The sequence below is a fragment of the Budorcas taxicolor genome, chromosome 3 (assembly GCF_023091745.1).
Source record: "Budorcas taxicolor isolate Tak-1 chromosome 3, Takin1.1, whole genome shotgun sequence".
NCBI lineage: Eukaryota > Metazoa > Chordata > Mammalia > Artiodactyla > Bovidae > Budorcas > Budorcas taxicolor.
This window is the reverse complement of record NC_068912.1, coordinates 48,591,996-48,605,971: the sequence shown is the minus strand read 5'-3', so window position 1 is coordinate 48,605,971 and position 13,976 is coordinate 48,591,996. Positions and strand designations below refer to the sequence as shown.

At 43.3% G+C, this 13,976-nt stretch overlaps 1 protein-coding gene across 2 annotated transcripts in view; it reads left to right on the top strand.

Annotated features, from left to right (window-relative positions):
• Positions 1-8,419: 8,419 nt before the first annotated feature.
• Positions 8,420-13,976, top strand: part of RWDD3 (RWD domain containing 3) — an 83,381-nt gene continuing 77,824 nt past the window's right edge. Inside the window, exon 1 of one of the 2 annotated variants that reach the window (XR_008199141.1) lies at positions 8,420-8,508. Coding sequence is in view for 1 of the 2 variants with exons in the window: in XM_052637723.1 (XP_052493683.1) it covers positions 8,424-8,508 (85 nt within the window). In the remaining variant the exon portion in view is untranslated. The remainder of the gene's footprint in view (positions 8,509-13,976) is intronic. The other variant, XM_052637723.1, reaches the window with a different exon arrangement.

Here is a 13,976-nt window from a genome sequence, read left to right as displayed (position 1 = left end):
CTAATGTGTGCTCTATAGTCTGGACCGCTCAGAGGTATTTACGGAGTTATACAGGGAAGAGGAGAGGGAGGAAGTAGACAGAGGTGACCAGGAGGATAAGAGAGGGGAATGAGAAGGAGAGAGACAAATCCTGCCAGTAACCAGTTCCTTAGGTGTTCTCCACCGTCTGGAACACACAGAGATTCACAGAGTTGGATAGAGAAGAGATGGGGGAGAAAAGAGACAGAGGCCACCTGGTGGAGAAAAAGGAGAGTCCAAAGGAGAAGAGAGTGGTCAAGCCAGTAATCTCGCTCTCAGGTAAACTTGGGTAGTGAAGTTTGGGTTTTTAAATGTACAAAATTGACAACAAAAACCTAAGAGCAAAGATTAAAAATCTAGAGTAGAGGTTGGATTTTCAAAAATACAATATTAAAGAAAAGAAGCAGAAGGAAAAAGGAGGAAAGAAAGAAAGAAAAAAAAAAGAATTATTAAAACAAACAAACAAAAAACAAAACAACAACAACAACAACAAAAAACAAAAACAAAAAAACCACCAACAACCATCCAAAGGCTATATATGGTGTTTGCCTTAAAAAAAAAAAAAGTCTTTTTTTTTTTTTAAATAGTAATAGTAGGTTATAGTAATAAAAATTAGAGGAGAAATAGAAGACTTAACAATTAAAAAAAAAGTTAGAAAAAAAAGAAAAAAGAAAAAAAAAGGAGTGATTTTAAAAATAGTAAAAATATATCTGGCCCTTCTCTGATGTTTTGGGCCGTGTGGGATCACTTCCAAGGTGGTTCCCTCTGTTTAACTTCTTCCGTTTGCTGGTTTTTTAGGCTCACTAGTTCAGTCGCGCTGTGGGGAGGGGGGATGCTGCAAACAAATAGCACTGTCGTGTGCACACAGTGTCTCAGCCCCGCTTGACCTGTCGCTTCTCGCGGCGCACAAACCGCTCCGGCTCTACGATGCTCAGCCGGGAACCGTCTGGGGCCGGCCCTAGGCTGCGTGCACTTCCCCGGTCCAAGCCGCTCAGGTTCGGCGCTCAGGCCGCCCTCAGAGGCACAGATTCGGCTGGGACTGCGCTTTGTGCCCTTCCCAGGTCCGAGTAGCTCAGGAGTTTGGCCAGCGTGATCGCCGCGGCTTGTCACCTTTTCTGCCGCTGCTGCTCAGCTTTCTGGGTGGACCGCTGGCATCCCCCGTGAGGCAGATTGTGACTGTCCAGCACCCCCAGAAGTCTTAGCAAAGAGGCCTGCTTGCAGTTAGGTAAGTAAAGTCTCTCCGGGTCTGCAATTGCTGCTTTCCAGTCCTTATGGCTCTGGCTGCCTGTCCCCGGCGGGGGATGGTCTGCAGCCGGGTTTTCCCGTTCCGTCCTTTGTTCTGTGCTCGGTCCTGGCGGTGTCTTATGTTCGAGCTTTTCGTGCGGTAGCTATCCCACAGTCTTGTTTGCTAGCGCAAGTTAGATCGTTCTGGTTGCGCGTGGGGCGTTCCTGCCCGATTCTTACAAAACACAGCAGCCCGCGCCTCCCGCGCGTCCCTGCCCTGCCCCCACTTCCCAATGGCGGATGCAGGCGTCTGTGCCGCTTTTCCGCTGGGGGAGTTACTGCTGGGCTTGTAATCTCTTGGTTTTAATTATTTCTTTATTTTTCCTTCCTGTTATGTTGCCCTCTGTGTTTCCAAGGCTCGCCACAGACTCGGCAGGGAGAGTGTTTCCTGGTGTTTGGAAACCTCTCTTCTTAAAATTCCCTTCCCGGGACGGGCTTCCCTTCCCGGGACGGAGCTCCCGCCCCACCTCCTTTGTCTCCTTTTTCGTCTTTTATATTTTTTCCTACCTGTTTTTGAAGACAATGGTCTGCTTTTCTGGTTGCCTGATGTCCTCTGCCAGCCTACAGAAGTTGTTTTGTGGAGTTTGCTTGGCATTGAAATGTTCTTTTGAGGAATTTGTGAGGGAGAAAGTGGTCTTCCCGTCCTATTCCTCCGCCATCTTTATGCCTCCCCCCTGTGAAATTCTTGAAATGCAGGCAGGCAATCATATCTACTTCCATGATTTCAACAGACTGCCCATTACCAAAAGTGCGATCTTTCAAGACCTGTCTCCCTCATTTCGCTGCAACCACAGATTCCCCGGGATCCATTGTCATAGTTGGCATATAGTAAGGTGTTCAATAAATGCTTGTTAAGAATGAAAGCAGAGATCTACCTCCAGTCATCTCTGCCTGCAGTTTTCCTCCTCTTCCCCTTGCCCTGTGATGGGAGAACTCTAATACCATGGCCAAACCATGTTTTTCCTGGCCTGCCTCTTATAACCCTCTGTTCACCTGGCAGGACACTCATCATCCCATCCCAGGAAAGCAGATGCCTCCCAGACTGGAGCTGGAGCTCTCGGAGGGTAGTCTTACTTAGCCACGGAATTCCTGAGACCTCATCAAGTCACTAGCATATAGTAGGCGCTCCATAATTCTGTTGAATAAGCAATGGTTATGAAGAGTTTATAAACTCTGCAGTGAGTTTATTTGTATTAGCAAATGTTATTGAATTCCTAATTTGCCAGGTACTATTTTAGACATGGAGGATACAGAAGTGAACAAGACTGATAGGGCCCTGACATCGTGGGAGTTATAGAATTCTGGTTGAGACAGATGGTAAATGTGTCTGACTCTGTTTTTGATGTGTGACTGCCTACACCTTTCAAGCCCTGTCCCCACCCCCAGCCCACTCCCTCTGTTCTACCTCTGGGAAAGTGTGGACATTCCCTCCCTTGTTGAGATTGCAGGAACCCGCATGGTGCAGAGAACTCCAAGCCGGCCCCACCCCTTAACCACAGGAACACCAGAGCCGCTGGCCCCTGCCTTCATTCAGGTCTTTCTGAATTGCCTTGCTCCTCCCAGAAAGTCTCAGCTTGTGAGCCACAGACCCCATCAGACCGTCTTGGGGCCTGTGTGTCCTCAACACTCTGGACATATGAACCCATCTGGTGGTACTCAGGAGGAGGCAGACCCTGCTCTCTGTGGGGCAAACACAAGTTACAGGTCAGCAAATAAACGAGATTTCAGGTAATGGTAAATGACATGGGAAAAATAAAATGGGACAGGGTGACAAATACTAAAGGGTAGTGGGGGTTGAGGGGTGGGGAAAGGTGAGCTCCACAGATTTATGGTATGTGACCACCTAACCTTTTGGCCAGAACTCAACTTCATGTGGGGACTGCCAGCTGTCTTCCAGGGCTGATTCCCTTTGTCCCTAATAAGAAAGAAATGATAACAATAATACTTTACTTCTTCCTCTACCTTTGGTTGGGTACATGGCCTCCCAGAAATGACATTTCCTGGTCCCCCTTTTAGCTGGGAGCTGTCATGGGACTAAATTCCAGCCAATGGCCTGAGCCCTACTCTCCTGACTCTATGTGGACTTAGTGGCTGGGGCTCTGGTGGCCACCCTGGACCACGGAACGACTGATGGGATCCAAACCACAAACCAGAAGGAGTTTGGAGGCTTACACTGAGGAGCCCACAGCTCTGCCTGTCTCCCTCTACATGAATGTCTACGAGTAAACCTCTTGTATCTTGTGAAGGATACTGAAATAAATGTTAGGTTCTATGCTCTTCTCACCTGAACAAATTGTAAGTCATGCATTAGTTGAACCTGTCACTAGGGAACCTGTTCTCTTTTTTCTTAATGGCCTTCACCAACTCAGTTCTTTCTACTTGGCCCTGGTTTTTTTTCTTCTTTTCTCTTCCCTCCTATTTTCCCTTTTCTTTCTTTCTTAATTATTATGAAAATTTCAAGTATCTTGATAGATTATCTACCAATAATATAAAAATGAACTTTTATTATAAAGAATATAAAATACACAAAAATAGAACAGTATGCCAAATACTTGGGTACCCACAACTCCATCTCATCAGTTATTAACCTATGGTCATGTCAGCCCCATCCATACCCCAGCTTCTTCCCCCTTCCTACATTATTTTGAAGCAAACCTAGACCTCATATTATTAATGAATAAAGTTTCAGGACTCTCTATGCATAAAAAGCTGGTAAATAAATCTTCTAGAAATAAAGCCAAACTGCTAACCTATGACTTCCTTCACTTCATGAAAATTGTCCTTTCACATAGTGTTCTGAAGTGTTGATCTTCCTAGCATACCTCTTTGCCCCTCCTCCTTCCTTTTTTCCTCCCTTTCATCTCTCTGTGCCTAATACATTTTCTGCCTCCAGAGCCCCCACATTTTTTCTTATAAGGAAATTCAGATCTAAGTTTCCCAGTCACAGTTTTGATTCTCTGATATACTCGTTCTTTCAACTTTCAACCACCAAGAATCTATTTTGCAAGATGGCAGCATTGACTTATTTATAATTCCTTTACAAGTTTGGAGAAAAGGAGTTTTATAAAATTCACATAATCCCAAGTACCCCCTCCTCCAATCCAGATAATAAAAACTGGTCAGACTAGTAATATACACTGACAAAATATATGATGAATAAAAAATACAGTAGTAACCAAAATTAACTCTTGGGTGTTAGGCAAAGTCTAAAACCCTAATGAAACTGAAGACTTCTTTTTATAACATTGATAAGGCATTGAACATTTATGTAATGGACCTGGGTCATGGGGATGTTTTCTTACAAGGTAAGCTGAAACTTTTGATATTGCTCCTGTGTGAGAATCAAACAATTTCTTACAGGCAGAATGTAACCAATTTTTTGGAGGGAGTACAGATTATTTGGACAAGGTGGAGGCAGATCTTTCCACAGAAGGGTATGATTACAGTGTCAATATCAAATTCTTATGCATTCTATTTGCTTTTGTTTTCTGGGTGAAAAATACATTTGTGACACATACATGGTAACAGAACAAAAAGAACTAGGGCCAATCGACACCACTGACTTGATGTACTTTTGGAAACCTACTATATTCCTTAGCATTACAGACATATTTATCCTCTGGGAAATTGTGGGAGGTAACGTGCTCCACAGCAGCCCTTCACGGTCACCAAACCATGACAGTGGACTTTACATGAATCAGAGAATGTGGCATTTCTTGTTACCTCAGCATGATGAAAGAACGTGTAATTGTTGCACGCAGGGTTTACCTGTCTAGACTCAAAACTGAAGAGAGCAAAGGCCTGCTGCTTTCATCTCTGTGTTTTAATACTCAGCTTGTCGAGCCAGACCAATAGTGCCCAAGAACTATGAAGCAACTTATGAGTATTTATGAAGTAAGTAAATACAAAAAGCCTTTAGACAAAACCAGTAGCATAACTTACTGGAGTTCAGGTTCACTTAGCAAGTTGGCATTTAATGCCTCTTTCGTTCTTTACTTTTAGTGGTTCTTAAAAGCATTTTTACTTGCCTCATAATCTTAATATGATCATTTTCCTTATCACACTCCCATTCACTTCAGAATTAGGAGTCAGAATTAGGGTCCTAGGATTCTTCCCAATATGTATGTGCAACTTTTTGTTAAGATGGCCTGTGGGTGCATGTTCACACTTAATATGGGGTTGGACTCCCTCCCTTTTTGACCCCCCCAGAAGCCTTCCTGCGCATGTGCAGACAGAGAAGTCTTCCTTGACCTTAGGAGTGGGTACCTAATCTCTTACTTCATAGCTTTTGCCACTAGCACTGTTCCTCAAGAGTCTGGATGAGAACAAAGCTTCAATTTTACTCCAATTGACAAACACCAGCTGTCCAGCCCAGGGGCCCATCTGTCTCCTACCTTAATTTGACTTAAAATTGCAGACACAGAGTTGAATATTCCAGTCCACATACTACATATGATAAAGTAAATAGAAAGGTTTTCCCAGAAAAGTTAAAGAACTCTTTCTCGTGGGCTAGTGATTTTAACTGGAGGTGAGAGATTTATAGCTTCTCCTTTGGTCTTGGGAAAGCAACTACTTAGGAAAGTTGCATATATAAACAATATTGTTCTAGGAAAACAAACACTGTTAGGGGCAGAGGAGTAGAGAAGAAGAGAAAGAGATCATGCTCTAACTAGACATTTATCCACATGTCTAGATATCATTGCACATTTAAATATTTAGAATCTTCAGTAGCATATGAATCCAGGAAAATTTACTGCATTAAGGTAGGCTTCAGATATTTGACATGTAGCTGGTATTTTCATAGTGAGAGAAATATCAAGCTGACATTATGCTTTCTCTGTGATGATTACTTCCAAATGTCAGAGAATAGAAACTTATTCATAGGACTTCAGGGCCTGAGGATACTGTCAATTTAAAAGACATGCACATCGACTCCTGTTTTATTTAAACATGCTAAATGGAGTATGAGAAGCAGGTTAAGAAATCAACGAAGAAAGGAAAAGCAAAGAAGAAACCTATTGACAAGAAAATTTTACATAGACTGATGCACTCTTACATCAATTTCATGGATACCTTGTGACAACAGTCTTCAGGGATGCCTCCTAATATTTCTGACAGCTGTAGTCTTGCTGTTAATATTATTGGACTCTTATCACTTATATTGAATTCAGGAAATCAAAAATAAGATATGAACTACTTGATTTTTTTGTTGATTATCTTTAATAAGTCAAATAAATTAATATTTTCCTACCACTTTTAATACTAACATTGGATTTCAAGCTAAAATTAAAAATAATTCAATGATGTTTTAAATTAAAATTTTATTCTTTTGCTCACCGAACTCTTTAGCAGCTACTGAACCTACTGAACTGCTGCTACTTTGGAAATAACTCAAAGGAGTTATTATTATTAAACAAATTGGCCACATCAGAGATAATTATGCATTTAAATAAACCTTTGTCTTCTCAGCTATGTACACAGCAGTGCTCTTAATTACTTGGGGTCACTAAAACCCCACGGCATTCTCTGAAAGGCATTTCTCCTGCAGTTTATCTTGTTAAACTTCCTTTCTGTTCTCAGAAGACAGTATCTTTTCCTTTTTAAGACCCCTTCTTAGTTGGAGTGGGAAGGATGTTAATGATGATAACATGAATTCAGTCTTTAAATCAGCCCTGTTTCCCTGACATCCATAGGTCAATGACGGGAGTCACTGTGTAGCCATCTAAATTCCCTGATATATCTCACAGGATGCTATTTCTGACACAAACAAAAATCGTGGGACCTCTGTGAACTAGGCCAGCTACTTTTTGGGTCTGCAAAATTTTAAATTGTTACTTAAAGGATAAGTCAAACATACTGAAAAAACTATCACACGGAATCATTGTAATCTTGTTCACAAACCCAACGTTGAAACAGAATGGATTGATAATTCTGAACATTCTTAGATTTGAGTGGAGTTCAGAATCACATTGCTTTGTATCAATCGAAGATCACAAAATGAGTAATGAAAGCTAGCATTTGCCACATTTACATACTTGATTGTACCCTCAAAGGCCCAGGAGTTTCACTTGCATTGGCAAGTGGCGGTTGCCAATCAGCAGGGCTGTCCCCTATGATTTTGTTTGTTTGTTTGTTTGCTATTGTTTACATGCTAAGCCGGGTCTAACTCTTTTGAGACCCCATAGACTGTAGCGGCTAGGCATCCTTTGTCTATGGGATTTCCCAAGCAAGAATACTGGGGTGGGTGGCCATTTCCTTCTCCAGGGGATCTTCACCACGCAGGGACTGAACCTGGGTCTCCTGCGTTGGCAGGTGGGTTCTTTACCTCTGAGCCACCAGGGAACCCTGTGAAGCCAGAGACAAATAGGAACGTTATGACACTGCTCCCAGCACCTGGGTACACAGGTCCCCCGCAAGGGTCCAGGCCACCCCAGTAACATCCTTAGACTGCAGAGCTGGCAGGTCCAGCTCTCGCCTTCTGAACCATCGTTAGGAGAAAGAGAAAGAGGAATCCGGTCTTGCTCGAGTCTGAGTGCCAGTTACCACTCAGCATGTGGAGGTTGTTACTGCTCCGGAGGTTTTCCGGGTGTCCCAGGTACTGGGTCTCCAGTACCTCCATGAGGGCGGAGAATCTCCTCTGATCTGTTAACTGCAGTGTCGCTAACCCGTAGTTCACTTCTGAGCCAGACAGGGGCTAACCTCTTCTGGTCACTTCCCTGCTTTTTTTTTCCCTAACCTCCAAGTTCCCTTCAAGGACAAGTCTGGGAGGGAATGGCTAGGGTACAAAGCCCGGACTAAAGTTAGAGAATTTCCGGCTTTGCTAGGCGTCTTCCCTGTGTTAGAAAAGCAGCGGGTGAGCTGCACGGTGGCCTCTGGCAGACACCCTGCCTTGGACCACAGGGCCTTCACCCTTGGAGAAAAGTCCCCCAAACGGCGTGAGTCTTCCGGCTGCAGTTACAGAGCCGGAGCTTGTGGGCGGGGCGTCTAGTGGCATCCAGCCCGCGGAGCCCAGCGGAGACGCGGAGCGCCCCCCGGTGGCAGCCTGGCCGCACTGTTCTGGGACGGCCGGGGCGGCAGCGGCGGCGGAAGGGGCGGTGCTGAGCGTGCGAGGCCGTGCGGCCATGGCGGAGCCGGTGCGGGAGGAGCTCTCGGCCCTGGCAGCGATTTTCTGCGGGCCTGACGAGTGGGAAGTGCTGAGTCTCTCAGGTGACTACGTCCGCGCCAGAGGGACCCGGGCTCCCCACCACCCCGGCTGGGCTCACCGCCCCGAGCCCACACTTGGGGGCCGGGGTAGATGAGCGATGGAGTGACAGGCGCCGGGACTGGGCGTGTGTGGGAGCAGGCGGGAGAGTGCGGCGACCCTGAAAACATGAATAGTGTAGCGCCCCTTCCCGCTGCTCTGCAGTCAACCGAGAACACAACGCTCAGGCTCCTGCAGCCCGTCGGCCGGTCCCTGCTTCCCGCGCCCGTTCATCCACTGGTCCGTCTCACCCACTACTCTCGCGTTCCCCACTCGCCCATTCCCACCTCCATTCGCTTCCCCCCATTCCTTGATTTCCCCCCGTTCTCCTGTCCCCCGCCCCCCGCCACTCACCTATACATCCCCCTCAGACATACCTGCCCCCGCGGCCGTTTCACCCCCTAATTGTCCTGATCACTCCTCAACTCGCTGAGGGCTACCAGCTGCGCCCTCTTGGACAGCGTCCCCCCAGGCTTTCCCTGGGTGTCCTGAACTTATTCTTCAGATCTCATCTTAAAAAGAGGTCTCTCCTGACACCCCTAGTTTAAAGCCAACTTCCCCATCGGGGCACCCATTGAAGTTTAACTAGATGGGTATTTGGTTGTCTCAAGTTGCAAGAAGGCAGGACCCTGTCTGTTTTGTAATCACAAAACTGCAGGCACCTAGGTCAGTGCCAGGCACGTGGTAGGTATTCATAGTAAATTATTGTTGGATGAATTTTTGAATTCAACCAGCGCTCACTCAGAGCTCTCCCAGTTGGATTGTTTTTCTTCAGCTTTTTTAGTTCGCTTTAAGGTGGTTGTCAATTACAGGCTCTTGGAGCGCATTAATTGTTCCGCTCACATTTGAGTCCCTGAAAACTCAAGGTTTTTCAAAGACACTTTCCCCGGAGCTTACAGTTTAGAACGGTTCTTCTGGGTTTATTTTCATGATAGCGAAAACTTACTCTCTGTATCTGTCTGTAGCTTCTGTTAAGTAAAAAACAAAACTTCAGTTTATGAAAAAGTGCAGTGATGCAGATGATTTTCAATCTTCTCTTAGCTTTCAAATACACTATGTAAATTTTTTGGCATGAGATCTAAACTTCTGTCATGTTACAGCTGCTATTAAAATCGTCTTTCTGACCATAAATTGATTGACCTTTAAGAAGGGAGTCTAAAATGTCTGGGTGTTGTGAGAAAGCTATCAAGGGTTAGGATCTATTCCTCTTGTCCATGTGACGTGTTATTCACCTGCAGAAGCTTGCCTCCTTTTTACTTTTTTCTCTTGATCACCAGTCTGTACACGTTCATTTAGCACTGTTGTGTTCTGGGCACCGTGAACCAATTTATGTGGTGAAGCTGCTTTCTTTTCAATGCCTAGCCTGTCTTGCAGCTTTCTGAAACAACGTTTAAAATCCTTATGAGAAGATTTACTCACTTTTAGTGTTTTTTGGGGGGGAGGGTCACCCATCTTCTGATAGGATAGCATCTGTTATTCTTCATCACCTTACTTGCTGTCTTCACTACTTTCTTTATTGATAATTACTTCATTATTTCTACTTGAGGCAGGCTATTTGAGGACATCATTAGTTTTCTTTAATTCCTTTATTATGGCTCAACTGGGAATATCCTGGGAAAATGAACCTAGGATTTACCATTACACCTGAAAGAGGATGGAGTAACCGTGGTCTGTGTCCTCAGCACATGGCTGAACATAGGACACTGCTGATGGTTCAGAGAAAACTGAAAAAAGTAAGCACAGAAAGAAAGGGAGCAATTTTTTGATACAAAGAACACTGTGGACCCTTTATCTGCTGTTAAATTGAGCATGACTTCAAGCCATGCCTCCTAATTAATTTAATTCAGTGTTCTGGCATCAGTAAGTAATTGAATTATAAAAGAATTCAGTGTAACAACTTAGGGCATTTTGTTGCTGAAAGGTTCATTGGAGAATAAAACAATTCAGTGGTTGAAATAGGAATGTTTGATGTTCACAACTGGGAATTAAGGGTACGTAAGAACTGCTTTAATAGACCACAGTAAACATCCAGTGGGCTGCTGGCTACCACTCTCACGGTCACTGTCAGCCGGGATTGGAGGATATAAGCTTAACACCAGAACATTCTGAATACCATCAGTTCCTTCCTGGCCTTTCCCTCAAATAAGCTTCTCTTTGTTGCCCCTGCAATCAGGTTAACATTGGTAGGATTGTGCTTCTGGTAGGAGGTAGCCCGGGAAGGCTCAGGCTGCCAACCTAGGGGTCATACATTAAGGCCATAAGATTGAAGAGTCTGAATAATTGCATATTTTTGGCTGGACTAATTTGTGCTGAGAATTTCACGGGACTTACATACACTGTGGCCTCTTGGTGATGGCTGGAGTAAGTTCATTGTAAGAGGCATCAGCTGTAGCTTTTTCTTATGGGTGTACATTCTGAAAGCCCCGACACCTGTCCGCTAGGGCATGCCGTGGGTGGACCAAGTCAGGGCATTCTGCTGATTCCTGTGCAGCGCAGTCAGACAAAGTGCCAGGTTTAATGGGGTCTCCTGCCGTACACCTGATACTTTAAATGCATCTTATTTGATGAGAGGTATTCTGGTTTTTATTTTTCTTTCAAGATTTTTTATTTTTTGCTTATTTTTCAAGAGGTATATATGCATATATACATAATCTCTTGTATATCTGAGAGAATGGTAGAAGAAGAATGAGCAATTTGAACAACTTTATTCAAAAGAAAGATAGGTAATCTTAAACTGTGATTAAGCAAATGAAATTGGCAAGGAATTATTCTCAGATACTGGGAAAACAGTGACAGAGAATCCTGAAAGACGTTTAAAAGCTGTGTCAGTGAAGTTTAAGGTAAGTTAGAACACTAACATTTTTTTTCATGGAAACTAGACAAATCTAGGCTTTCCTGGTGGCTCAGTTGGTAAAGAATCTGCCTGCAGTGTGGGAGACCTGGGTTCAATCCCTGGGTTGAGAAGATCTCCTAGAGGAGGGTATGGTCACCTATTCCAGTATTCTTGCCTGGAGAATCCCCATGGACAGAGGAGCCTGGCAGGCTCCATGGGGTCGCAAAGAGTTGGACATGATTGAGTGACTAAGCACGCAGCACAGACACATCTAAAAGAGGAAACATGGTTAAAAATCTACCAGGCTTGTCATTAGTCCCGATGAGGGGTGCTCTTTATTTTATAGAGAAGATAACAGATGCTCAGGCTGGTTTAGTAACCGCTAAGCTCGAGTATATGGACTCTTGAGGTGCATCATGCTACTTAATAGAGATGAGTTGCTGCAACAGGAAAACAGTTCTTAGAGAGCAAGGATAACACTTGTCCAGAAAAGGAGAGCAAGACGACTACCCAGAGCAAAGAATCAGGTGTGGTCCAACTTACGTTCAGAATAGTTACGAAGGGTAATGTGTGTGCCTGGCCTTGTGGGTACCTGGGAAGTAGGTGAGACTGGTGATGTTACGAATCTTCATTTTCTTGATGAGGTAATCAGAGGTCACAGAGAGTATATTGCCATAGTCAGTGCTCATTATACATTGAATTGTGTTTCTGGAAAATCATCTTACAGATAAGCATGTTATAAAATGGGAGGGTATAAGACTCATTATCATATGATATGTTTGCACGGTAGCTTCAGAGTAAATTTTTGTATTCTGCTAACACTGATGTTCAGACTGCATTGGACCTTCCTGCAAAATGAATCATTACTGTCACCCACTGAGCCCTCTAAATCTGGTCAGCCCTGTTCCCTGCTGATTGTTGGTACTGAGGTCACCTCTAAAACCAATTCAGCCTTGAACTTCACTTCTAAAGGAGGGATTGCCACTTTGAGCTTCACTTATTCTTAGTTGTTTTTTTTTTTTTTGTAACTACCTTTTAGTGTATATAACAATCCAGCTGCAGCACTGGTGGATATATACTTGTGGGGAGGCATCCAGGAGCAAGAGGGAAAAAACCCTGTATAATGAAGTAAGAGAGCTGTTGGGGACTTTTTAGTGGTTTTCTGAATGAAGTCTTACCCAGAGGACATGTAAATACTGCAAAAAAAAAAAAAAAAAAAAAAAAGAAAGAAAGTATGGGGAAAGCCAGTTGTATGTGGTATATAAATGATTTCTTCAGTTCAGTTCAGTTGCTCAGTCGTGTCTGACTCTTTGCACTGCAGCACTCCAGGCTTCCCTGTCCATCCATCGGCTCCTGGAGCTTGCTCAAGCTCCTGTCCTTCCAGTCGGTGATGCCATGATTCAGTGATGCAGTGATTGCAATAATGCAGTCATGATGCAATGATTTCTAAGTAGGCTCTAAATGAATCTTGAAGAATTCATCCTCTTAAATTTGTTTACATTTTCCACTGTCTTCTGTTATTGTACAGCATTTATTGAATTTCTGTTGTGTGTGTGTAGGGTGAATTCTTAAAAATAATGGTATGGAATTTGGGGTTTATTTCAGTTGCTCTAGTTTGAATTTCTGTTGTTTGGAGGGTAGTTAGGAGCATAATTTCTTTCATATACTTGTAAGGAAGAATAAGGTTTGAAACCCCTATTTTGGTTATGAAATTGATATACTTATTTTAAGGCATAAAGACTTATTTAAAAAAAAAAAATACAAACTAGGGAATAGGTATGTGAACTTTAACCAGAGGCTAAATCTTTTGCTAGGATCTTTAGGTGAAAATATTCTTGGAATTTATGAAAATCGTAGATTCCTAGGGCAGGCATAAGTTTTCTGTGGCACAGACGTTTATTGAGAATGATGAGTTTGTGAGTTGAACTTAATAACTAGAGTATCTTGGTGCCAGGGAAGGCCAGAGATTAGCAGTAAGATATAGAACACCATTATTTTTCTTTTAATCACTCTGTTTCTAACCTGTTAAATAAACATAAAGTAGATAGGAACAACCTTGTTTTCTTTTTTATGGAAAATAACCCAAATCAGACTGACAGTGTATGTGATTACATGAAAATTTCTGAGGCAAAAAGAGCCAGTTTAATTGCATGTACAAACCAGGGCAGATGAGAAAGGAAGGGTAATATACATCCTTCTAGAGTTTTAGGGAGAAAATGAGTTTTTAAAAGAATGTATAATTTTACTGCTGCGTTAAATATCAACAGAATTGGGGGTATGTTACTGGGATTTTCATTTTCTTACAGAGATAGCATCATTTTGTGTAATTTCAGTTTGCAACTCCTGTGTGTGTGTGTGTGTGTGTGTGTGTGTGTGTGTGTGTGTGTGAAAGGAGTCACAGAGAAAACCAAGTAGGAAGGTTGTTAGTCCTTTCCAATTCTTGATAGAATTAAAGTAGTTTTCCTTCTAAGCATAACTAATAATTTCACAGTTTCCAAAGCTAAAGTCAGGATTTTCTCTCATTAATTTTCTATTTGCTGACTTGTTGTTTAGTTGCTAAGTTGTGTCCAACTCTTTTGTAACCCCATGGATTGTAGCCCG